Source organism: Scylla paramamosain, chromosome 26 (genome assembly GCF_035594125.1).
Source record: "Scylla paramamosain isolate STU-SP2022 chromosome 26, ASM3559412v1, whole genome shotgun sequence".
NCBI lineage: Eukaryota > Metazoa > Arthropoda > Malacostraca > Decapoda > Portunidae > Scylla > Scylla paramamosain.
Genome location: NC_087176.1, coordinates 5,917,501 through 5,942,500, shown reverse-complemented (window position 1 = coordinate 5,942,500; position 25,000 = coordinate 5,917,501). Strand labels below are relative to the sequence as shown.

The window sequence follows — 25,000 nt, the reverse complement described above, 5'->3', positions numbered from 1 at the left end:
GTGGCCTTGCAATATGAGATGCTCGTGAGTGAGATTCCTGGACAAACTATTCTGTACTTGCCATTTACTCAAGGCTTGGCGGAGCTTTGTCACCTGATAGCGCTCTGACCTCCTTAGCGTGAGGCGTTATTTTCCCAGAGAGAGAGAGAGAGAGAGAGAGAGAGAGAGAGAGAGAGAGAGAGAGAGAGAGAGAGAGAGAGAGAGAGAGAGATTATCCATTATTACTGTTGAAATCGACTCCCCTATCAACTGCCACGTGTAGGCCTGATGGTTTCTTGCAGCTTCTCTTATGTTATGTTCCTATGTCCTTATCCTGAATGGCATATTAAACCCACCATTACCACAGCCGAGTCACCCAGTCATTACCACAGCTAAGTCATCACCACAAAGTCAGTCACTACCACAGCCTAATTAGTCAGTCATTACCATATTAAGTCAGTTGTTACTACAGCCAAGTCAACCAATCATTACCACAGCCAAGTCATTCAGTCATTACCACAGCTTAAGTCAGTCATTACCACAATCTAGTCAGTCAGTGATTACCGCATCTTAAGCCAATCATTGCCACAGGTTATGCCAGTCATTACCGCAGCTTAAGTCAGTCATTACCATAGCTGAAGTCAGTCATTACCACAGTTAGAGTCAACCAGTCAGTCAGTCATTTAATTCTAATACTGACCTGCCCTCAGCGGCGGTCAGCACCCACCTGACGGGATAGCAGCGCACTCGTCAGCTTCCTTGCTGTAGAGTGTTTCCCCTGGGCAGATCCTCAGCTCCACTTCCCAGTCCCCGCCGTGGCCGTGCTGGCAGTGATAGTAGGCGCGACACAGCATCTGCCGGCCCTGTGTGTTGTACAGTAGGTAGTGTGAATATTCATGGCTGTATTGGGAGTGGTTCCTTCAGTGGGCCTTATTTTCACCCATTTTTTTTTCTTTTGTCAGAACAATTCTTAAATAAAAGAGGAAAGGAAAAATCTGACTATTGCATGCAGGATTGAAGAGAAAGTTTATGTTCATCTATGTCTGCTTCTGTCCACCTTATGACACTCAGGAACGTTCCCTGCTTGTATTACGTATATATCCACCTCCAGCCCATTCCATTTGTCGATATATTTGTACTAAAAAATCCGAATTTCATTATATCTTTCAGGTGTGCTTCCTTGATGAATATCTTTTTACTCTTCCCTTCACCAAAAGATTTCCTGTCTGGGAATTATTTTTCATTGCTATTTCTTAAAACCAATGAGTGTATGTGTGTGTGTGTGTGTGTGTGTGTGTGTGTGTGTGTGTGTGTGTGTGTGTGTGTGTGTGTGTGTGTGTGTGTGTCTGTCGTTTTACCCGGTAGGTGCCATCAAGGTCGCAGAAGAAGAAGTCATCACACTGAAGCTGAGGAATGCTGCGCTGGATGTAGTTCCTTGAGGTATCGGAGCACTGGAAGACTGGAGTGTGTGTCAGAGAGAGCGTCAGGATGGCGGGAGGGGAGTACTTGTGTTGGGAGGAAGCAGATGAATGATTCTGGTAGGATTCCTTGTCATCTTCAGTATTCAAGGCTAAAACAAGATTTTCCGTTGTGAAGCCTGAAGTTCTGAAGGATGGCTCAGAATGTTCAGATCCCATTGAATCGTTATACTCATGAGGTGGATGGTCAGAATGTGTACTGGAAGGATGGTGCTGGTCTTCACGCACTTTGGGCTTAGATGGATAGTGGCCAGGGCGGCTGATGAATGGTTGATTTGATTTGGATGGTCTTTTAGGTTTGTGATGCCCTTGTGCATGTTCATACGATGATGAAAAATGTTCGTGGAATGTTGGATGTCTTGAGATGGTTGGACGGGATGGTTGGATTGGTCGTGGTCGAATGACTGGACGAGGTGGCCAGATTGGTCGTGGTGGCCGAATGATTGGACGGGATGGTCGGGTTGGATTGATAGGTGGTATCCAGGGAATTGGTCGGGGTGGCCAGATGGGTGGTCTGGGTGGTCGGATGGTTGGATGGGGTGGTCGGATGATTGGACGGGGTGGTCGGATGATTGGACGGGGTGGTCTGGGTGGTCGGATGGTTGGACGGGATGGTCGGATGGTTGGACGGGGTGGTCGGACAGTTGGACGGGGTGGTTGGATGGTAGGAAAAGGTGGTCTGGGTGGTCGGATGGTTGGACGGGGTGGTTGGATGGTTGGACGGGGTGGTCGGATAGTTGGATGGGGTGGTCGGATGGTTGGATGGGGTGGTTGGATGGTAGAAGTAGGTGGTCTGGGTGGTTGGATGGTAGGATCAGGTGGTTGAGGTGGTTCAGGTGGTGTTGGTGTGGGTGTGAGGGTAGATGGTCGGACAGGAAGTTGGCTAGTTGATGTGGATGCTGTTGGAGAGTGGCTAATTGGTGTGTTGGGAGAATGGCTAGTTGGTGTGGGTGTTGTGGGAGAGTGGCTTGTTGGAGTGGTAGGAGAGTGGCTAGGTGGTGTGGTGGGAGAGTGGCTGGTCGGTGTGGGTGTGGTGGGAGAGTGGCTAGTTGGTGTGGTGGGAGAGTGGCTAGTTGGTATTGCGGGAAAATGACTAGTTGGTGTGGGTGTGGTGGGAGAGTGGCTAGTTTGTGTGGATGTGGTGGGAGAGTGGCTAGTTGGTGTGGGTGTTGTTTGAGAGTGGCTAGTTGGTGTGGTGGGAGAGTGGCTAGTTGGTTTGGGTGTGGTGGGTGAGTGGCTAGTTGGTGTGGTAGGAGAGTGGCTGCTTGGTGAGGGTGTGGTAGGAGAGTGGCTGGTTGGTGTGGGTGTGGTGGGAGAGTGGCTAGTTTGTGTGGGTGTGGTGGGAGAGTGGCTAGTTGGTGTGGGTGTGGTGGGAGAGTGGCTAGTTGGCGTGGTGGGAGAATGGCTAGTGGGTGTGGGTGTGGTGGGAGAGTGGCTAGTTGGCTTGGTAGGAGAGTGGCTAGTTGGTGTGGTGGGAGAATGCTTAGTTGGTTTAGGTGTGGTGGGAGAGTGGCTAGTTGGTGTGATGGGAAAGTGGTTAGTTGCTGTGGGTGTGGTAGGAGAGTGGCTGGTTGGTGTGGTTGTGGTGGGAGAGTGGCTGCTTGGTGTGGGTGTAGTGGGAGAGTGGCTAGTTGGTGTGGTGGGAGAGTGGCTAGTTGGTGTGGTGGGAGAATAGCTAGTTGGTATAGGTGTGGTGGGAGAGTGGCTAGTTGGTGTGGTGGGAGAGTGGCTAGTTGGTGTGGTGGGAGAGTGACTAGTTAGTGTGGTGGGAGAGAGGCTAGTGGGTGTGGGTGTGGTGGGAGATTCGCTAGTTGGTGTGGGTGTGATGGGAGAGTGGCTAATTGGTGTGGTAGGAGAGTGGCTAGTTGGTGTAGTGGGAGAGAGGCTAGTGGGTGTGGGTGTGGTGGGAGAGTCGCCAGTTGGTGTGGGTGTGGTGGGAGAGTGGCTAGTTGGTGTTTGTGTGGTGGGAGAGTGGCTAGTTGGTGTGGGTGTGCTTGGAGAGTGGCTAGGTGGTGTGGTGGGAGAGTGGCTAGTTGATGTGGGTGTGGTGGAAGAGTGGCTGGTTGGTGTGGGTGTGGTGAGAGAGTGGCTAGTTGGTGTGGTGGGAGAGTGGCTAGTTGGTGTGGTGGGTGAGTGGCTAGTTGGTCTGGTGGGATAGTGGCTAGTTGGTGTGGGTGTGGTGGGAGAGTGGCTAGTTGGTTTGGTGGGAGAGTGGCTAGTTGGTGTGGGTGTGGTGGGAGAGTGGCTTGTTGGTGTGGTGGGAGAGTGGCTAGTTGGTGTGGGTGTGGTGGGAGAGTGGCTAGTTGGTGTGGGTTTGGTGGGAGAGTGGCTAGTTGGTGTGGGTGTTGTTTGAGAGTGGGTAGTTGGTGTGGTGGGAGAGTGGCTAGTTGGTGTGGATGTGGTGGGAGAGTGGCTAGATGGTGTGGTGGGAGAGTGGCTAGTTGGTGTGGATGTGGTGGGAGAGTGGCTAGATGGTGTGGTGGGAGAGTGGCTAGTTGGTGTGGGTGTGGTGGGAGAGTGGCTAGTTGGTGTGGTGGGAGAGTGGCTAGTTGGTGTGGGTGTGGTGGGAGAGTGGCTAGTTGGTGTGGTGGGAGAGTGGCTAGTTGGTGTGGGTGTGGTGGGAGAGTGGCTAGTTGGTGTGGGTTTGGTGGGAGAGTGGCTAGTTGGTGTGGGTGTGGTGGGAGAGTGGCTAGTTGGTGTGGGTGTGGTGGAAGAGTGGCTAGTTGGTGTGGGTGCGGTGGGAGAGTGGCTAGTTGGTGTGGGTGTGGTGGGAGAGTGGCTAGTTGGTGTGGTGGGAGAGTGGCTAGTTGGTGTGGTGGGAGAGTGGCTAGTTGGTGTGGGTGTGGTGGGAGAGTGGCTAGTTGGTGTGGGTGTGGTGGGAGAGTGGCTAGTTGGTGTGGGTGTGGTGGAAGAGTGGCTAGTTGGTGTGGGTGTTGTAGGAGAGTGGCTAGTTGGTGTGGGTGTGGTGGGAGAGTGGCTAGTTGGTGTGGTGGGAGAGTGGCTAGTTGGTGTGGGTGTGGTGGGAGAGTGGCTAGATGGTGTGGTGGGAGAGTGGCTAGTTGGTGTGGGTGTGGTGGGAGAGTGGCTAGTTGGTGTGGGTGTGGTGGGAGAGTGGCTAGTTGGTGTGGGTGTGGTGGGAGAGTGGCTAGTTGGTGTGGGTGTGGTGGAAGAGTGGCTAGTTGGTGTGGGTGCGGTGGGAGAGTGGCTAGTTGGTGTGGGTGTGGTGGGAGAGTGGCTAGTTGGTGTGGTGGGAGAGTGGCTAGTTGGTTTGGGTGTGGTGGAAGAGTGGCTAGTTGGTGTGGGTGCGGTGGAAGAGTGGCTAGTTGGTGTAGGTGTGGTGGGAGAGTGGCTAGTTGGTGTGGTGGGAGAGTGACTAGTTGGTGTGGGTGTGGTGGGAGAGTGGCTAGTTGGTGTGGGTGTGGTGGAAGAGTGGCTAGTTGGTGTGGGTGCGGTGGGAGAAAGGCTAGTTGGTGTGGGTGTGGTGGGAGAGTGGCTAGTTGGTGTGGTGGGAGAGTGGCTAGTTGGTGTGGGTGTGGTGGAAGAGTGGCTAGTTGGTGTGGGTGCGGTGGGAGAGTGGCTAGTTGGTGTGGGTGTGGTGGGAGAGTGGCTAGTTGGTGTGGTGGGAGAGTGGCTAGTTGGTGTGGTGGGAGAGTGGCTAGTTGGTGTGGTGGAAGAGTGGCTAGTTGGTGTGGGTGTGGTGGGAGAGTGGCTAGTTGGTGTGGGTGTGGTGGGAGAGTGGCTAGTTGGTGTGGTGGGAGAGTGGCTAGTTGGTGTGGTGGGAGAGTGGCTAGTTGGTGTGGTGGAAGAGTAGCTAGTTGGTGTGGTGGGAAAGTGGCTAGTTGGTGTGGTGGGAGAGTGGCTAGTTGGTGTGGGTGTGGTGGGAGAGTGGCTAGTTGGTGTGGTGGGAGAGTGGCTAGTTGGTGTGGGTGTGGTGGGAGAGTGGCTAGTTGGTGTGGTGGGAGAGTGGCTAGTTGGTGTGGTGGGAGAGTGGCTAGTTGGTGTGGTGGGAGAGTGGCTAGTTGGTGTGGGTGTGGTGGGAGAGTGGCTAGTTGGTGTGGGTGTGGTGGGAGAGTGGCTAGTTGGTGTGGGTGTGGTGGGAGAGTGGCTAGTTGGTGTGGTGGGAGAGTGGCTAGTTGGTGTGGGTGTGGTGGAAGAGTGGCTAGTTGGTGTGGGTGCGGTGGAAGAGTGGCTAGTTGGTGTAGGTGTGGTGGGAGAGTGGCTAGTTGGTGTGGTGGGAGAGTGACTAGTTGGTGTGGGTGTGGTGGGAGAGTGGCTAGTTGGTGTGGGTGTGGTGGAAGAGTGGCTAGTTGGTGTGGGTGCGGTGGGAGAAAGGCTAGTTGGTGTGGGTGTAGTGGGAGAGTGGCTAGTTGGTGTGGTGGGAGAGTGGCTAGTTGGTGTGGGTGTGGTGGAAGAGTGGCTAGTTGGTGTGGGTGCGGTGGGAGAGTGGCTAGTTGGTGTGGGTGTGGTGGGAGAGTGGCTAGTTGGTGTGGTGGGAGAGTGGCTAGTTGGTGTGGTGGGAGAGTGGCTAGTTGGTGTGGTGGAAGAGTGGCTAGTTGGTGTGGGTGTGGTGGGAGAGTGGCTAGTTGGTGTGGGTGTGGTGGGAGAGTGGCTAGTTGGTGTGGTGGGAGAGTGGCTAGTTGGTGTGGTGGGAGAGTGGCTAGTTGGTGTGGTGGAAGAGTGGCTAGTTGGTGTGGTGGGAAAGTGGCTAGTTGGTGTGGTGGGAGAGTGGCTAGTTGGTGTGGGTGTGGTGGGAGAGTGGCTAGTTGGTGTGGGTGTGGTGGGAGAGTGGCTAGTTGGTGTGGTGGGAGAGTGGCTAGTTGGTGTGGGTGTGGTGGGAGAGTGGCTAGTTGGTGTGGTGGGAGAGTGGCTAGTTGGTGTGGTGGGAGAGTGGCTAGTTGGTGTGGGTGTGGTGGGAGAGTGGCTAGTTGGTGTGGGTGTGGTGGGAGAGTGGCTAGTTGGTGTGGGTGTGGTGGGAGAGTGGCTAGTTGGTGTGGTGGGAGAGTGGCTAGTTGGTGTGGTGGGAGAGTGGCTAGTTGGTGTGGTGGAAGAGTGGCTAGTTGGTGTGGTGGGAAAGTGGCTAGTTGGTGTGGTGGGAGAGTGGCTAGTTGGTGTGGGTGTGGTGGGAGAGTGGCTAGTTGGTGTGGGTGTGGTGGGAGAGTGGCTAGTTGGTGTGGGTGTTGTTTGAGAGTGGCTAGTTGACGTGGTGTTTAGTGTAGTGGAAGACGTAGTGCTGCATGGAGTGGTGGTGGTGGTGGTAGTGGTGGTGGTGGTGGTGGTGGCGGCTTGCATAGTGGTGCCGCACGGTGGAGGGGCATTGTATGGATGGACACACTGGCTGTAGTTCTCGTGGTAGACAGTGCCCGGCTCACATTGGAAGTGGTAAACACTGAAGTAACCGGGGACAATTCTAGCTTGACACCTGAAAAAGGGAGTGCAGGAAAAGCGACATAGTAGTAGTAAAAGTAGTAGTAGAAGGATTATGATTATGAGAAGAAGTGAGGAAGGAAAAGAATATAGTAAGGTTAGATTATATGAGTATATTGATGTATATCATAAAGCTGAAGCTCGTCTTTCCCTACAAGTAGTAGAAGGAGCAGTTTCTGGGGTGACGGAAGAAGCCATTGGTTGTACATTCCACACGGGGATAGTAGATGTAGTCCGGATAATTATGATCTGTTGGAATGAGGGAGAAAGAAGACATTTTTTGTATTTTTATATTTACTAGAAATGAATAATTCCCAGGTTTTTGAGGCTACTCTCATCTACAATAATAAACAACATTGAAAAACAGCAAGAACATCAGCGTAACACTTACATTTAATGCCTGGGAACTGGATAATGGAGAAGGCCGCCACTGAGGTCAGGAGTGACATCAGGAGTGCAGCGCTGCACCCCACCATCCTGGGGTGGGCTGCAGGAACAAAGGCAGGAAGGTATTTAGTGGTCACGGTGCCTCATCCACCATGACCTCTCTTTAGGGACTTGCACTCTCAGTGAACCTTTTTTTTCTTACTTTTTATTGCCCTAAGCCAGTGTCCCTCTAACATAAAAAGGAATTATACTTGAGGCAGTGCCTAATGATAGAAATGGTATGAAGAGTCTGTTTGATGAAATGCTGCCACCGTGAGCTGCACAGGGAGAGAATGCGGAAGTCACAGTTTCCTGCAGGTTTTACGAATATTGTTGATTGATTTCTTGGCTACAAATGAATGTGAATTAGTTAGAAAGGAAGTATGAATTACGAAAGTATAATTCATAAACTCGGGAAGCATTATTGTCGTGTGAGTGTGTGAGTAGGACTAGACTTTCAAACTCCAAACGGCATAAGACACCAACATTATACTAAGAGATAAACACCCGCGATGGGGGCACTGAAGAAAATCTTTACTGCATTTAAAGCCTATTGTGAACTATGATACATATCAAATGAACCAAACAGGTTACAGGAGACAAGTTAATTGTATGTTCAGATTCCAATACGATGATGACAGGCACTGTGCTCAGGCTTGAGTCAGGTTGATCTCACAACACAAGATAGAAGTGGAAGTTCTCAGTACAATTGTCATGAATTATAGGTATCCTTCAGGGCAAGATTAACTGGGAGACACAAGCAGTCCTCATGCATCCTCCGCACTTCCTTTGTCAAACACAACTCTCAGAAAGGTTTCTCCTGGATAAGTCATAAAAGACTGACATTGACACTAAGTTCTTGTGATCTTGGAGGATTAAGATGCACATAATGCAGGAAAGCGATAGTGTGTGCCAATCAAAGTGTATGCCATAGCGTGGTGCCTGCAATAAATAGCCTTCTGGTTTTGTCCCGTTCGCTGGATGCCGCACCCACCACGTAAGCATAACCTGTTCATCTGTCTTTCTGTGTTGGTCCGTCCTTTCTCTCTCTTCGCTTCCATCTCCTAATCACTTAGCTGTCTGTCTTCCTGTCCACCGGTTCGTCTTCCTGCTTATCTCTCAGTTTTCTACCATTTTCTCCACTCTTTATAAGAATTAAACTGCGTTCTTATTAAATTTATCTTTTCATTCACTTCTCACATCTGTCTTTAGGTTTTCATCCCTTTCCTGCCCTCATTAATTGCATCCTTTAAGTTTTGCCGTCCATACTAAGAGGCGGAGGCATGTCGTGAGTTTAATGTACATAGAAATGGTGAACCCAGGTATCACGTTTAACTTCCTCGGATGGTGCAGGTTGTGTGTTTGTTGTCGAGTGAACCGATCGCTCACACGCAGGCCAGATACCGTGATATTAACCCTTTCAACTACCGAATTGTTTCTCAAAGCATATAAACATAAGCAGTAATTTTATTTTCGTTAATAGAAATTTTACTCAGATTTCATTCTTGTCAAAGGACACTCAATACACATAAAAAGAAAATCATATATATATATATACGAGTATATATATATATATATATATATATATATATATATATATATATATATATATATATATATATATATATATATATATATATATATATATATATATATATATATATATATATATATATATATATATATATATAGACCACTGCCTAGGAGAGTGAGGTGTCCAGCAGTGTTTATCGCGTCACAAAACAATGTCCAACCCTCCGCCACACCTCGGGACACCGCCAAGTCGAGGGCCCGCCAAGGTCTGCCGTGAGGGAGGGAGTTGTGCCTCTAGCGATTGTGAACTGAGTATACAATATTTTTTTTTTTTTCTTATGTGGGAAGGACACCGGCCAAGGACAACAAAAATCAAATAAAAAAAGAAAGGCCCACTGACATGCCGGTCCCCGAATGGGATCTAAAGCGGTAGTCAAAAATTGAAGGATAAGTGTCTTGAAACCTCCCTTTTGAAGGAATTTAAGTCATAGGAGGGTGGAAATACAGAAGCAGGCAGGGAGTTCCAGAGTTTTTTTTTTTTTATGTTGGAAGGACACTGGCCAAGAGCAACAAAAATCCAATAAAAAAATATGCCCACTGAAATGCCAGTCAATAAAAGGGTCAAAGCAGTGGTCAAAAATTGATGAATAAGTGTCTTGAAACCTCCCTCTTGAAGGAATTCAAGTCATAGGAAGGTGGAAATACAGAAGCAGGCAGGGAGTTCCAGAGTTTACCAGAGAAAGGGATGAATGATTGAGAATACTGGTTAACTCTTGCGTTAGAGAGGTGGACAGAATAGGGGTGATATAAAGAAGAAAGTCTTGTGCAGCGAGGCCGTGGGAGGAGGGGAGGCATGCAGTTAGCAAGATCAGAAGAGCAGTTAGCATGAAAATAGCGGTAGAAGACAACTAGATTGCTCCTCCACAGGAGGAGGGGAGGAATGCAGTTAGCAAGATCAGAAGAGCAGTTGGCATGAAAATAGCAGCAGAAGACAGCTAGAGATGCAACATTGCGGCGATGAGAAGGATGAAGACAGTCAGTTAGAGGAAAGGAGTTGATGAGACGAAAAGCTTTTGATTCCACCCTGTCTAAAAGAGCAGTATGAGTGAAACACCCCCAGACATGTGAAGCAGACTCTATACATGGACGGATAAGACCCTTGTACAGAGGTAGGTGGGGAGGTTAGAAAAACTGGCGGAGACGTCTCAGAACACCAAACTTCATAGAAACTGTTTTAGCTAGAGATGAGATGTGAAGTTTCCAGTTTAGATTATAAGAAAAGGACAGACCGAGGATGTTCAGTGTAGAAGAGGGAAACAGTTGAGGTGTCACAGAAGAAGAGGGGATAGTTGTCTGGGAGGTTGTGTCTAGCTGATAGATGGAAGAATTGAGTTTTTGGAGCATTAAACAATACCAAGTTTGCTCTATCCCAATTTTTTAGACATTAGAAGTCAGTCGTTCTGTGGCTTCCTTGCGTGAATTGTTTACTGAAGGGTTGGACGTCTACGAAAAGATGTAGAAAAGTGCAGGATGGTATCATTAGTGTAGGGGTGGATAGGACAAGAAGTTTGGTTTAGATCATTGATGAATAATAAGGACAGGTGACAGGTAACAGGGCAGAAACCTGAGGAACACCACTGTTAATAGATTTAGGAGAAGAGCAATGACCGTCTACCACAGCAGCAATAGAACGGTCAGAAAGGAAACTTGAGATGAAGTTACAGAGAGAAGGATAGAAACCGTAGGAGGGTAGTTTGGAAATCAAAGCTTTGTGCCAGACTCTATCAAAAGATTTTGATATGTCTAAGGCAACAGCAAAAATTTCACCAAAATCTCTAAAAGAGGATGACCAAGACTCAGTAAGGAAACCCAGATCACCAGTAGAGCGGCCTTGACGGAACCCATACTGGCGATCAGATAGAAGGATAATAATAATAGTAATAATAATAATAATAATAATAATAATAATAATAATAATAATAATAATGAAACTGTAATAAAAAGAAGAATCGGAGAAGAGTAAGAAGCTTAGATGATAATAATTAAATTAGCAACAACATAAGGAATATAGATAAATGTAAATAATAATGATAAACAACAACTATAACAACAACAATACGTACTAGCAATAACAAGAACAACAAAAATCACAACAATACTGTGTGTGTGTGTGTGTGTGTGTGTGTGTGTGTGTGTGTGTGTGTTTGTCATTCGCTGCGCGTGGTAGGCTACCAGCGATGCATTGACACTGCAAATTATCTAGCTATACTCTATCTTTCCGAAACATTTTCTTATGGAAAATAGATATATAAGAAAATACTCCAATGAAATAAGTCTACTATAAAACCTACTTCAAAATATTTTTAGTTTAGCTTTAATGTGTGTCTTTATGTGTGTGTGTGTGTGTGTGTGTGTGTGTGTGTGTCCTTGCCTGAGACTGACTAGATGAATTGAAGAACAAAAATGATAATATTGCCTCAATCACGTATCACACCACTTCAACAGTTGCAAGGTAATTGATTACAACAGTGGGCGTGGCTTATGGGTCGGCGGTGCCCGACAGTTGCCGGTTTGTCGCTAGAGAAAACAATTACATCAGTACAACAACTGATGTGTATGGTAGTGTAAGGGTTAAGGACCATATTCTGAAATACTTCTGCGCCTGTAGTTGAAGTTACACAGGTTTTTAGAGTTATTTTTATGGTTTTAAATAACAGAATAATAAAATTTCTACATTATTAACAGGAGAAACACTCTTGAGAACCTGGCTAATCATCTCTGTGGCCTTTGAAAATAGTTGTGGTGAGAGAGCAAACCGTTTGTGAATGCAGGTCTATTTGCTGCCATCAAGTGGAGCACCACGGGGCGATATGGGTCGCTTAAGACTTAAGAAAATATAACAAATGTAGTGATACCAACACAGCTCGGCCGCTGATGCCCTAATCATTAATGGTTTGGAAGCGTAGTTAGACCGTACACGTTAAAAATAATAGTAATGAAAAAAATAAAATTGGATGAATAAAATGAGTTACTGTAGTAATAAGGATATCTGTATTGATACTTTTCACCATTCGCCCTGTTTTATTTTTTCTTTCTGTTTGTTTTGATCTTCGTTTATTCATATATATATATATATATATATATATATATATATATATATATATATATATATATATATATATATATATATATATATATATATATATATATATATATATATATATATATATATATATATATATATATATATATATATATATACATTCCCGTCTGTTTATTTTTGTTTTTTGATTCTTTTTTTTATCCATATCACTATTCCCGTCTATTTATTCTTATGTTATGATCTTCGTTTATCGGTCTTACTATATTTTTATCCGTTTTTCCTTTCATGCACCAAGTCCCGGCAGTACTCTTAATTCTTAATAACAATAATAATAATAATAAAAATAATAATAATATTAATAATAATAATAATAATAATAATCATAATAATAATAATAATAATAATAATAATGATAATAATAATAATAATAATAATAATAATAATAATAGTAATAACATGCGTCACGACACAGCACACAAGGCACTGCAGAGAACCTTTATACGCACATTCAAGAAAGGGAAAAAGATTAAGAACAGACTGTCCAATGTCTAGCCAGTATAGTGTACGGGAATGACTGTGGAAGAACAAAAAATGGTTCAGACTGGTGTGAGAGTCAGGAGAGATGTGGCAAGGAGCAGTGAAAGAGTTAAGACGCTCCACCAAACATCACACTAGTCACTTCATTCAACACTAATTAGCTTACTTGGAGGAGAGTCGATGTAGTAGTGAAGTTGTGGTGCTACGTATAAAGGAGAGGTATGGATTGTGGCAAATAACAGTAAAAAGAGTTAATTAAGACGCCCTGCCAAACATCACACTTATCACTTCACGCAACACTAATTAGCTCACTTGGACGATGTGGCGATGAAGTAGTGGTAGATGAATGGAATGGACTCAGTAATCAGGTTCTGGTGTTGCTGAGTCATTGAAAAGCTTTAAAAGAAGATCAGACAAATTTATGGATGGGAACAATAGGTGGAAATAGGTAGTTATGTTTCATGCAGGAACTATAGTACTGATGGCTTCTTGCAGCTTCCCTTATTTTCTTATGTTCTTATGTTCTTAAGTAGTGGTGCGACGTATGAAGGAGAGGTATGGATTAAGACGCTCCACCAACCACCACACTAATCGCGTCACGCAGCACTAGTCAGCGTACTTTGGGCAGAGGCGATGTGGTGTGTAGTGCTGCTGCTGAGGGTAAAGGAGAGGTCTTGGTCTGCAGCGTCACCTTCCTGAACAGCAGAACAAATACAAGGCTTGAGTCAAGGCTTCATTCTTATAAACGTTGCATATATACTGGTGTACCTGACCGCCGAACAGGAGGCCTGACCCCTCCCTCTTGCCCCTGTCTTACCCTTGTCTTGCTCACTTGGGTGACCTTCCGCGTTGCTGCGAGCACTGCCCTTCCCTGGAGCTCTGGTCATCACGTAGCACTTGTTGACTATCAATCTCCGGCCAGTGGAAGGCTGTTGTTACATCTGCTACGTTTGCGTGGTTTTCTTAACTATTGGGGCTCGAGAGGCGTGCTGCTTCTGAAGGAAAGATTTTTTTATTTTTTAAGAAGAGGTCCGGCTAAAAGGAGGGAAGAAAAGCGTAAAAAGAAAAAGAAAAAGAAAAAGAAAAGTCCACTAAAGGTACCTGATCCTGCTGAAAGTACATTGAATACTTTGCTTGTGGTGTTTTATTGGGCAGTTTTGATGGCGTATTATTATTATTATTATTATTATTATTATTATTATTGTTATTATTATTATTATTATTATTATTATTATTATTATTATTATTATTATTATTGTTATTATTATTATTATTATTATTATTATTATTATTATTATTATTATTATTATTATCATCATCATCATCATCATCATCATCATCATCATCATCATCATCATCATCATCATCATCATCATCATCATCATCATCATCATCATCATATTCATCATCATTCTTGTAGTAGTAGTGGAAGTGGTAGCAGCAGTAATAGTTGTATTAGTAACAATAACAGCAGTTGTGCTCTAATTATCATTTTTCTGTAGTGGAAATTATCTGTCATATTCCTGATAAGTTCCGTCACTATGGGGTTCCTCAGTTTTAGTAGTAGTAGTAGTAGTAGTAGTAGTAATAGTAGTAGTAGTAATAGTAATAGTAGTAGTAGTAGTAGTAGTAGTAGTAGTAGTAGTAGTAGTAGTAGTAGTAGCAACAGCAGCAGCAGCAGCAGCAGCAGCAGGAGCAGCAACAACAACAACAACAACAACAGCAGTAGTAGTAGTTATGCTCTTATTATCATTAGTCTGTAGTGGAAATCAACAGTCATACCCTTGACACGTTCCATCACATGGGCTTCTTCAGTGTATGACAGAATTTACTGAGAGCCGGGAGTCACTTTGGGTATCACGGAGAATACTGGTTTTACCGCGTTCCTCCCGGCTAGGTCAAGTTTTCTGCATTCTGATCTGTCCTCTCGCTGTCCTCTTGGCTGTCTGGTTCTCTGAAATTATTCCTCACACTGTTCACTCCTGCCTGCTATCACTGCTGTCTCTGCTCACACGGTGTATCCTGTCTTCTTGATTTGTTTTTCGTTGTTAATAATGTATAATTCATTGCTTATCCTTGTTAATGAATGAGATGACTTTCCCGTTCTGTTTTTGGTCATTCCTTACACTGTCCACTCCTGCCCAGCTGCTACTCCTGCTGTCTTTGCCCCTCACGATGTACCCTGTTTTGGTGATCTGCTTCTCGTTGTTAATTATGTATAGGAGTTTATTGGTTTTCCTTTCTTAATGAACACTTTCGCCTTCTATACTTGGCAGTTTCTTATGGTGTCAGTTGCTCCCAACTGCATCTACTGCTATCTCCCTACTGTCTGTCCACACGATGTGTCCTGTGTTCTTGACTTGCTTGACTTTGTTAATTGTGTGCAGAAAGTTTATTGGTTTCCTTTCTTGACACTTTCTCTGCCATTTGGTATGGTCTTCCCTCATTACTTACCATTCTGAAGTCTTTCTTTTTGCTGTACAGACATCTGTAAGCATTATACTAGCTTAAAATTGCTAAATCCATTCTTTTAATTTCCCTTTTCTTTCTTTCATGTCGCTGTTTATTAAGATTTCGTTGCTTCTAGTGTTGTGAGGGTTTGCATATCGGAGTGAGAGTTCATGAATTAGAGAACTTCTGCCTTCTATTTATGGTAATTCCTGACACTGTCCATTCCTACCATCTGCCACTACTGCTGTCTCTGATTTGGTTCTCTTTGTCAACTGTGTGTAGGGAGTTCATTGGTTTTCCTTGTTACTGAATGAGACTACTTTCGCCCTTCATTTTGGTCTTTGTCACTTGATTTGGCTCGACACGCTTTCCTCTGCCTTTGGATTGTGACGGCTGCTTTGTGACCCAATATCCGAGCACCTGCTGGAGGCACCACAGTGTTTGTGGCACGATTCACTTCACGGGATTCTGTTTGCCACGCTGTTTTCAATCTTTGCCTTCACTTGTGTGTGTGTGTGTGTGTGTGTGTGTGTGTGTGTGTGTGTGTGTGTGTGTGTGTGTGTGTGTGTGTGTTAATTCATTGCAGATAATTCTGTTTACCACGCTGTTTTTAATCTTAGTTTTAATTTTTTTTCTTTTTATCAGCAGTCTTTTATTTTCGTCTCTGGCTGTCAGTTAACGAGTTTATGTATCGAGTGATGTCTCAGCAGCCCACGTGTTGGCTTGAAGCAAGTGTGACCCAAGCAAACCTTGTCATTATCAGTGGATCGATCTCTCGTACAATGTTTGGGCTTTTCCCTCAAGGATGAAGAACAAACCTTGCAAGTGTCTTTGGATTGTATTTTCAAAACGGCGCCGTATCTCCTTTACTCTCAACAGGGTCTAGTGGGAGATATTGAAGTTTTCAGTGCTTATTGAAGTTTTCAGGGAGTCTGTATAATTCTAGTGATAAATTAGGAGTCACTGGAAAAAAAAAAAAAAAGCCTAATTGAGAACCCAAGTAATGATTTGTGGATTTGAAAACATTCCTAATGATACAGGCTGTTGTGGAACTTACTGAAGTTTTCAGTGATTATTATGCAATTCTAGCGATAACATAGGAGTGTGTATCGTTAATGGGAAAAACGAGAACCTGAATAATAATTTGTGGTCTTGGAAAACAGTCATAAATGGAAGAGAGTTTTCTAAAACACAGACTCTAGGGGAAGATATTGAAGTTTTCAGTGTTTATATATATATATATATATATATATATATATATATATATATATATATATATATATATATATATATATATATATATATATATATATATATATATATATATATATATATATATATATATATATATATATATATATATATATATATATATATATATATATATATATATATATATATATATTATTCTAGTGATGAATTATGAGCCTAGGGAAAAGTACTAACCATTTGTGGTCTTGGAAAACAGTCCAGATAAAAAGATGTTCTAACACAATACAGGTCTTAGTCCCTCAAACCTGCTTTAAATACTGTTTTCTACGCGATGTTCTTATGAAGAGAAAAGAATGTTAACGTACAGTTTGTCCACTTTATGTAAGGAAAAAAAAAAAAGGAAACAAAAATTTTTACGATTGATATGGAACTCCATTGATATGGAAAGTTCATATCAATCAATAGTGTGTTTTTACTCTCTAAACTTTGTTTAAAATTGAAATATGGTTAAAGCTAAATATTATTTTCTATGCACCGTTTCTATGAACACAAAAGAATATTTAATATATGTACAATGTGTCCCCTTTAAGTAAGGAATATATCTCTATTATCAGATGAAAATTTTAAGATTTTTTTTTCAAGTTATTTTTAGGTCCGGACCTGGAAATGGAATTTGAAAAAAAAAATTCCATTAAAAGATGCTCTATAAAGTAAAGTATTTTTAAATCATGAAAAGGAGAGGAAAATGTTGGCAAAGAAAGTTTATATCAATCAATAATGTGTGGCTCTTTTGCTTTCTAAACTTTGCTTAAAAGTGAAATATGGTTGAAGTGCAGTGCAACTCCTCCAGTGGAATTTACTATTGCGTATGGAGTTTTCTCTTAAGAAGCTTGTTACCAGTCATGATTTGTCCTTTTTTCGTAAATACTGGATAAATGTATGCGGTAATTTTTGTTAACCGGCCTTCTACTTGACCTTCGCAAGAAAAATGTTCCAGGTTGACCTGACGACAGCGAGAAGCTTCCAGGTGAAGCGAGGTGGAGCTGGCAGCCGTTGATCCTGACCCAACACCACCTCGCCTCGCCCCTCCTCCTCCTTTCCCCTTCCCTTCCCCCCTCCTCTTCCCTTCCCTCTTCTCCCTCCCCTCCCCTCCCCTTCCACCTTCCCCTCCCCTTTCCCCTCCCCCTCCTCCTCCCATTCCCCTTCCCCTTTCCCCTTCCCCTTCCCCTTCCCCCTCTCCCTCCTCCAAGTTATAGCTTAACATGTCTTATTTACCAAAATAGGCACAGACCTGCAGCATTGTATATACTTGTGTGTGTGTGTGTGTGTGTGTGTGTGTGTGTGTGTGTGTGTGTGTGTGTGTGTGTGTGTGTGTGTGTGTGTGTGTGTGTGTACGTGTGTGTGAAGGAGAGAGAGAGAGAGAGAGAGAGAGAGAGAGAGAGAGAGAGAGAGAGAGAGAGAGAGAGAGAGAGAGAGAGAGAGAGAGAGAGAGAGAGAGAGAGAGAGGGGTATATTAAGATAAAGAAAAAAAAAAAAATTTCATAAGCTTTATATTTTGATTTCCTCACACTGGCCACAGTACAGGAGTCTCCGGATGCAGGCATGATTGGAGAGAGCTTGCTCTCTCTCTCTCTCTCTCTCTCACGCGCGCACACACACACACACACACACACACACACACACACACACACACACACACACACACACACACACACACACACACACACACACACAAATGTAAGGAAAACCTTATCGATGCATTAGATAAGCAATAGCAGCAGCAACAACAACAGTAACAACAGCAATAACAACAGTATACATGGAACCAGTTATAAATACAATACAACTGGTTGCAGCAAGCTTGATTGTCAATGACCGAAACCCGGACAGAAGTGGCGGCAATGTGATATGTAAGCGTTGACAACAACAACAACAACAACAACAACAACAACAACAACAACAACAACAACAACAAAACAACAACAACAATAATATCATGACTTCTTATCAGTGTCACGTACAAATAAGTGAATAAATTAAGTATATGAAGAGCAATAAATAAAAGGAATATAAATTAACATGAAAAAAAAAAGAAAAAAAAAGATATATATATATATATATATATATATATATATATATATATATATATATATATATATATATATATATATATATATATATATATATATATATATATATATATATATATATATATATATATATATATATATATATATATATATATATATATATATATATATATATATATATATATATATATATATATATATATATATATATATATATATATATATATATGTAAATAAATACACGTACAGAAAAACAACAGGATCATTTAACACTTGCATATGAATAAAAGGAAACGTCTTTAAAAACCTCACAGCAAATCAAGATACAAAACTTTAACCAGGAGTGTGTGAATAAAACAAGCATCCTTCCTCGACATAACACGTATCAGCGGGAGTCAACTGACAGACATTATCACCGCGAACAGTTCCCGCAAGGAGCGATGTTACAGAGTCCACTGGAACACTTTGTAAAATAAGGCACTGCTACTTGCGACGCCAGTAGTACATGTGAAGGACTTTTAGCCATCATTTTTGTCCTACTGCAGCTTATGATGGTGTTACAGATGTTGAGGAAGAAGAAAAGAGAGGGAAAGGAAGGAGAGAAGGAAGGAAGGAAAGAAGGAGGAAGGGAAGAAAAGATTGAATTCATTAAAGATAGAAAGAAAGGAAGGAAGGAGAGAAGAACGAAGGAAAGAAAGAAAAGGCAGGTTTATGACTGAATGATTGCAGCAGCAGAGAGAGAGAGAGAGAGAGAGAGAGAGAGAGAGAGAGAGAGAGAGAGAGAGAGAGAGAGAGAGAGAGAGAGAGAGAGAGAGAGAGAGAGAGAGAGAGAGAGAGAGAGAGAAACACTAATAACTTTCACCTGTCGACTCTCTTGATGGGACGTGCAGATGACATTAGCAGAATCCCACATCTGCAAGGAAAAGTAGTAGTAGTAGTAGTAGTAGTAGTAGTAGTAGTAGTAGTAGTAGTAGTAACATTCCTTCTGAATATCTGACTTAAGGTTCACATCCCAGTCTGGTCCCGGAGATACGCACTTTTTTTTTTCCAGAGGTTCCTCCATTGTTTGTACGTGACATCCACACCCAAAAGATGAAAGTACAATATAAGGAAAACTATTGCCTGTATTCTGTAACACTTCTGCACCGCACCTCCACTACACTCTAAAGGTTCTAGTAGTTAGAGTTGCAGGGGTTTTCAAGGGTGTTTTTATGGTTCTAGTGACAGATTAATAAGTTTTACACATTATGAGCAGGAGAAACACTCTTTAGAACCCGGCTAATCATGTCAGTGGCCTGTGAAAAGAGTCGTGGTGACAGAGCAGTGTTTCTGAATACGGGTCTATTGTGTGGGGCGGAAAACTTTAAAATAACTAAAATATCACACCGGGGAGAAAAGAGAAGAGGAAGAGAACCATAATGAAGAGAAATAACTAGAATATTATACCGGGGAGGAATGAGAAGAGGAAGAGGAAGAGGAGAAGAGTAATGAACGTAAACATGAGGGAAAGGTCGTGCGATGGAAGCTTTTTCTCGACGACAACCTGAATCTGAAGAGAGTGCACGCCTTCTGTCTTCTGTAATTTATGCATATTTCTCTATCTTCTCTTCTTCCTCCTCCTCCTCCTTTTGTTCCTACTTCTCGTTGTATTATTATTATTATTATTATTATTATTATTATTATTATTATTATTATTATTATTATTATTATTAGTAGTAGTAGTAGTAGTAGTAGTAGTAGTAGTAGTGGTAGTAGTAGTAGTAGTAGTAGTAGTAGTAGTAGTAGTAGTAGTAGTAGTAGTAGCAACAGCAGCAGCAGCAACAACTGTAGTATTAGCATCATCGTCATCATCATTATCATTTAAAACCAGAAGATGCGGTAAGGAAACAATAATTTTTCATCAGTAGTCGTACAAATGTTTACCATCCCTTAATTCAGACAAGCCACACCTGAATACTTGAGTGCATGAGTGTATTGCCCCTGTGCACTCAGCTGCCGTGCTTTTCGGGACTATCTTCTGAAACACTTCCGATCCGCACCTCCACTACATTCAAAAGGGTCTAGCAGTTGAAGTCACATGGGATTTTAAGGTCGTTTTTCTGGCTCTAGTGACAGAGTGAGAAGATTTCTGTGTTATTAATAGCAGAAGCACTCTCGTCTCTGTGGCCTTGGAAATCAGTGGAGGTGAGAGGGCAAGGCGTTTCAGAATACTGGCTCATGTTGCTTGATCTTTTTGCGTTTCTGTGTTTCTAAAGGGCACTTGTAGGGTCAAGGGAAGGCCCCCATCTGTCACCCCAACCCCAGTCACCCTATCCGAATCACCCCCTCCCCAGTCAGCTTCATAAAAAAAAAAAAAAAGACAAAAATGAGCCGGTAAATGTAACAAAAGTGGCAGATGCTGAAAATTAAAACCTAACACAAATGCAAGCAAAGGCATTCCAAAAGAAGATAAGTGTATCCCCAGTTATCCCGTCACCCAGTCACCCCACCAGTCATCCCTCCCCAGTCACCCCCAGCACTTACCTTTCGGGAGGAGAGCACACTCCCCTAGCGCCTCAATGAAGACTGTGTTTTCGGGGCAGGTCCTCAGCTCCAACTCCCAGCCGCCGAAGGAAGCTCGCTTGCAGTGGTAGTACGCTTTGCACATCCTAGCCCGCCCCTGCGTGTGAGAAACAGTGTGTGTGAGACAGTGTGTAGTCGTAGTAGTGAAAGAAGGAAAGAATTATTTACTCCTTCAAGCCTCGTAAACTATTACTACATCCCTGTGCAGTCTGTTCAAGTCCCATGCATTCTTTCTAAGGCGCAGTACAGTCTGCTGAAGCTCCTATATACTGCTACAGCCCTAAGCAGCCTGTATTAGACAGTGGAAAGGGGGAAAAGGGAAAGGAGAAAAGTTTATTTACTCGCTTGCATTGTATAAGACAGGAGTGGAATGCATTACAGAAGTGATGAGATAAAAAAAAATATGAGATGGTTTGCTTACGTAGTAAGAAGAAAAGAACATGAAGGGATTAAAAGAGCTTGGAGAGAGAAAACAGTTGAGGGAAGAAGATCGAGGCTAAGACAGAGAGTGAGGTGAGATGGAGGGATGGAATTGCGCTAGGACTGCAAAGAATGGGAGTCACAGAGGAATGTGCAAGGGACAGAAACAACTAGATGAGACTCGTACATGGCGCCAACCCCTCACTCTAGGGAAACGGCGAAAGAAAAAGAAGCGAGTGCAGGTGTGTGCTGGCTCACGTGAAGGTCGTTGAAGCTGAAGCAGTACATCGGACACTGGTCTTGCAAGAGCCGCGGCTCAGTGTGGTTCCTCTTCTCCTCCGTGCAGAATATGCTGAAGACTGGCACGTCGACCACGCTTGGGGTGGTGGTGACGGTGGTGGCGGGCCTGGAGCTTGTACTGGGGTAAGGTCCGCCGTCGGGGTAATGTTCTATCAGAGACGGCAAGGCAGGGACCACAGATATGAGTTCAGGGCAGCGCTCGTGGTCTGGAAGAAAGGGTGTTGAGTAGAGTAATACCCTTCTTACTGTGTACAAGTGGAGTCTGCCAGGATTACCAGTTTCTTTCCTCCTCCTCCTCCTCCTCCTCCTCCTCCTCCTCCTCCTCCTCCTCACCTGGGGGTCGGGGGACACACTTCATGCTTCCTTTATCGAACACTTCTCCAGTACGGCGGCAGAAGTTATGGGTGGGGCCTGGGAAATACTCGTAGTTGTAGCAGCCTTTGCACAGATTCCTGGGGTTGCTGCACGGGGCGTATTTGTGACACCCTTGGGTGCGGCAACTCACGATGACTTCGCTCTCATTTCCATTATTACCATTGTCATAGCTGCAGGGTGGACGCTTATTGGAGGAGAAGACGCACTGGTCCAGATCGTCGTCAAACTGCGTACCTGGTTCACACTCGAAGTAGTAAGTGCGGTAGTACCCGACGCTCATGGGGTCCACACACCTGCCGGAAGAACATTATTGGGATACACCTGTTTGGAAATTAGTATATTGAGGAAACGACAACACTGCATGAATCTGGGTATTGAGAGAAAGGAAAAGGAAAGAGAAAGAGAACGGTAGAGTCAGACAGTAAGAAGAAGAACGGGAAATTATAGAGACACATCTGTTTGAAAATAAATATATTGAGGAAACAGAGAACAGTGGATACATTTTGGTTACTAAGAAAAGGGCAAAATAAAGGATAAGAAGAAAACAAAAGAGCCAGACAGTGAGAAGAAGAAGGGAATATTATAGTGACACATCTGTTTGTAAGTAAACAGAAGAGAACAAGAGAACAGTGCATACGTTTTGGTTAATAATATAAAAGAAAAGAAAAGAGGAAGAAGAAAATAGAAGACCCAGACAGAGAGAAAGGGACATCTCAGGGAGCAGCCATTTCGAAAGTCAACACTCAACACTCCCACTAACTAGTCAGGAAACACTTGTACACAAAGGAATACAAAGGAAGTTCAAATAACAACAAGGGTGGGGGAGGTCCTTATTAGGCTGTTTGGTTAACTATTCTACTCTAAGTATAGATGGAAGAGACAGGATAGGTGAGAATGGGAGAGGCAGGACAGTATAGAAGATGACGGAAGAAGAGATGTGGATGAGATGGTGGTGATGGTGGTGGTGGTAGTGCTAGTGGTGGTGGCCGGGAAGGCTTCAGTGGAGGTTAAGGATGGAGATGACTAGATAGAGGAGGAGGTGATGATGGTTGTGGTAGTTGTGGTGGTGCAGGAGTAAGAAAGAAAGCAGGAGATGTAGAAGTAGGAAAAAAAGCAGGAGGAGGAAGAGGAATAATAAAGAAACGAGATATCTGGTTTTAATCTGGGGAGAGAGAGAGAGAGAGAGGAGAGAGAGAGAGAGAGAGAGAGAGAGAGAGAGAGAGAGAGAACAGCCTCACTTCAAGTTTTCCCCACTTTCTATTACATGAACAGGACAAAGACCGCTCCACCACACCCTCGTACAAAGACAAGGTGGATGCGGCGTCTCATTTCGTACCTGTAATACCAAGAGCAGTTCCTGGGGTGCGGGAAGACGCCCTCAGAAGTGCAGTTCACCCTCGGATACACAATGTAATCCGGGTAACGAGGATCTGCGAGGGGAGGAAGCGAGAGCAACACCTGCATTTATACATCACCTGTTGAACGTCTTCCGGTCCATTCTCAGTCCCTTATTCTGAAACACTTACGCGCCACACCTCCACTACTCTCAGAAGGCTGTAGCTGAAGTGATACGGGTTCATCAGGGTGTTTTTTTTTATGATTCCAGTGACAGATTAACACAATTTCTACATTATTTTACAGGAGAAGCAATCTTGAGAATCCTTTTGATCATATCTTTGGTCTTTGAAAATGGTCGTAGTGAGGGAACAGAGCGTTTCTAAGTACTTCCCTGTGCTACACGATGTTAATTTTATCTTTTCTAGAGTGCAGATCTATTTCAAAAGACCGTAACGTAAAAATTAGTAATATTGAAGGTGATTATGGGAAGATTATGGGGAAAAAATGTCTTGTAAGAATAGGACGTTAATTCTATCTTATCTAGATCTATTTTAAGAGACTAGCGTAAAAATGAGTAATATAGAAGGTGATTAACGGAATATTAAGAGAAAAGTTGTAGTTGTTGAAAGGTTAGGTTAGGTCAACAACTCACCTCCTTGTTGACATTTCCTTCACTATAAAAGTTTTGAAAGATTGTACCATTAAACGAGTAATATAGAAGGTGATTAGGCAAGATTATGGGGAAAAGTGTAGCAGTGGAAAAGTTAGGTTAGGTTAGATAAGTTAGGTTAGGTTAGGTTAGGTTAGGTTAGGTTAACTACTTTGTTGGCATTTCCTTCCCCATAAAAGCTTTCCTTGTACCGCAGCTCTAATGGATTAATGGTTGTGTTTGTTGACAGGCGGTGGAGGAACCAACCCTCGCTACTCTACTCCGCTTGCTACTTATTGAGGCCGGTGAGTACAGTGTGTGTGTGTGTGTGTGTGTGTGTGTGTGTGTGTGTGTGTGTGTGTGTGTGTGTGTGTGTGTGTGTGTGTGTGTGTGTGTATGTGTGTGTGTGTGTCATTTTAATATACGGACTGCCACGTGTAGGCCTGATGGCTTCATACAGCTTCCCTTATTTTCCTACTTTATGTTCTTATCGCTATCGAAGCCAACCACTGCAGCCTCCCTTTTAAATGTAATTAGCCACACAGCAGGCACAAAAGAGACACAAGATCATTAGCTAACGGAGAGAAGCAGAAAAACAACGATGCGAGTGAAATAAAAGACATAAGACGATTGGTTAAGAGAAGGAAGCGGAGAAACAGCAATACAAGTGACATGGCTAGATATCAGAGCCCCTTGCTTATACATACTGTCAGTCACTTAGTAGAAATAAAGAGAGGCACAAGAAGATTAGTTAAGAGAGAGGAGAGAGAAACAACGATGCGGGTGAAAAAAGAGACGACATTAGCTAACGGAGAGGAGTGAGGAACAAAGATGCGGGTGAAAAAAAGAGACAGCATTAGTTAACGGAGAGGATCATAATAAGAACGGGACGTGTGGCCACAACAAAGGCAGTGTATCAGGGGTGCATCCCAGGCAGGTCAGGGACAGACTGGTTGCGTAACGTCACTCACTCTTTGGTCCTGGTTTGGCTGCTGTCACCATGGCTGCTGCTGCCGCTAAGACCAACGCGGCCGCCACCGCTGACCCTCCCATCTGTACGAGAGAGAGAGAGAGAGAGAGAGAGAGAGAGAGAGAGAGAGAGAGAGAGAGAGAGAGAGAGAGA

At 43.8% G+C, this 25,000-nt stretch overlaps 3 protein-coding genes across 6 annotated transcripts in view; 1 reads left to right on the top strand and 2 right to left on the bottom strand.

The window, feature by feature from the left end:
• The window catches only part of LOC135113504 (mucin-2-like), a 14,539-nt gene extending 899 nt beyond the window's left edge, over positions 1-13,640 (bottom strand). The window contains exons 1-8 of the mRNA XM_064028745.1: positions 13,100-13,640; positions 7,273-7,368; positions 7,037-7,130; positions 6,472-6,876; positions 5,512-5,874; positions 4,664-4,974; positions 1,338-4,063; positions 707-842 (exon numbers count right to left, since the gene is read on the bottom strand). Coding sequence (XP_063884815.1) covers positions 707-842; positions 1,338-4,063; positions 4,664-4,974; positions 5,512-5,874; positions 6,472-6,876; positions 7,037-7,130; positions 7,273-7,357 — 4,120 coding nt within the window. The 5' untranslated portion in view covers positions 7,358-7,368; positions 13,100-13,640. The remainder of the gene's footprint in view (positions 1-706; positions 843-1,337; positions 4,064-4,663; positions 4,975-5,511; positions 5,875-6,471; positions 6,877-7,036; positions 7,131-7,272; positions 7,369-13,099) is intronic.
• The window catches only part of LOC135113644 (serine/threonine-protein kinase Kist-like), an 88,104-nt gene that overhangs the window by 27,072 nt on the left and 36,032 nt on the right, over positions 1-25,000 (top strand). For 3 of the 4 annotated variants that reach the window (XR_010274922.1, XR_010274919.1, XR_010274921.1), the window contains exon 11: positions 24,128-24,182. The gene's annotated coding sequence lies outside the window, so the exon portion shown is untranslated. Of the gene's footprint in view, positions 1-689; positions 837-24,127; positions 24,183-25,000 lie in introns of those variants that run through there. The other variant, XR_010274920.1, reaches the window with a different exon arrangement.
• The window catches only part of LOC135113645 (uncharacterized), a 7,925-nt gene continuing 1,900 nt past the window's right edge, over positions 18,976-25,000 (bottom strand). The window contains exons 2-7 of the mRNA XM_064029064.1: positions 24,849-24,930; positions 23,227-23,320; positions 21,849-22,183; positions 21,474-21,721; positions 20,757-20,892; positions 18,976-19,146 (exon numbers count right to left, since the gene is read on the bottom strand). Coding sequence (XP_063885134.1) covers positions 19,130-19,146; positions 20,757-20,892; positions 21,474-21,721; positions 21,849-22,183; positions 23,227-23,320; positions 24,849-24,930 — 912 coding nt within the window. The 3' untranslated portion in view covers positions 18,976-19,129. The remainder of the gene's footprint in view (positions 19,147-20,756; positions 20,893-21,473; positions 21,722-21,848; positions 22,184-23,226; positions 23,321-24,848; positions 24,931-25,000) is intronic.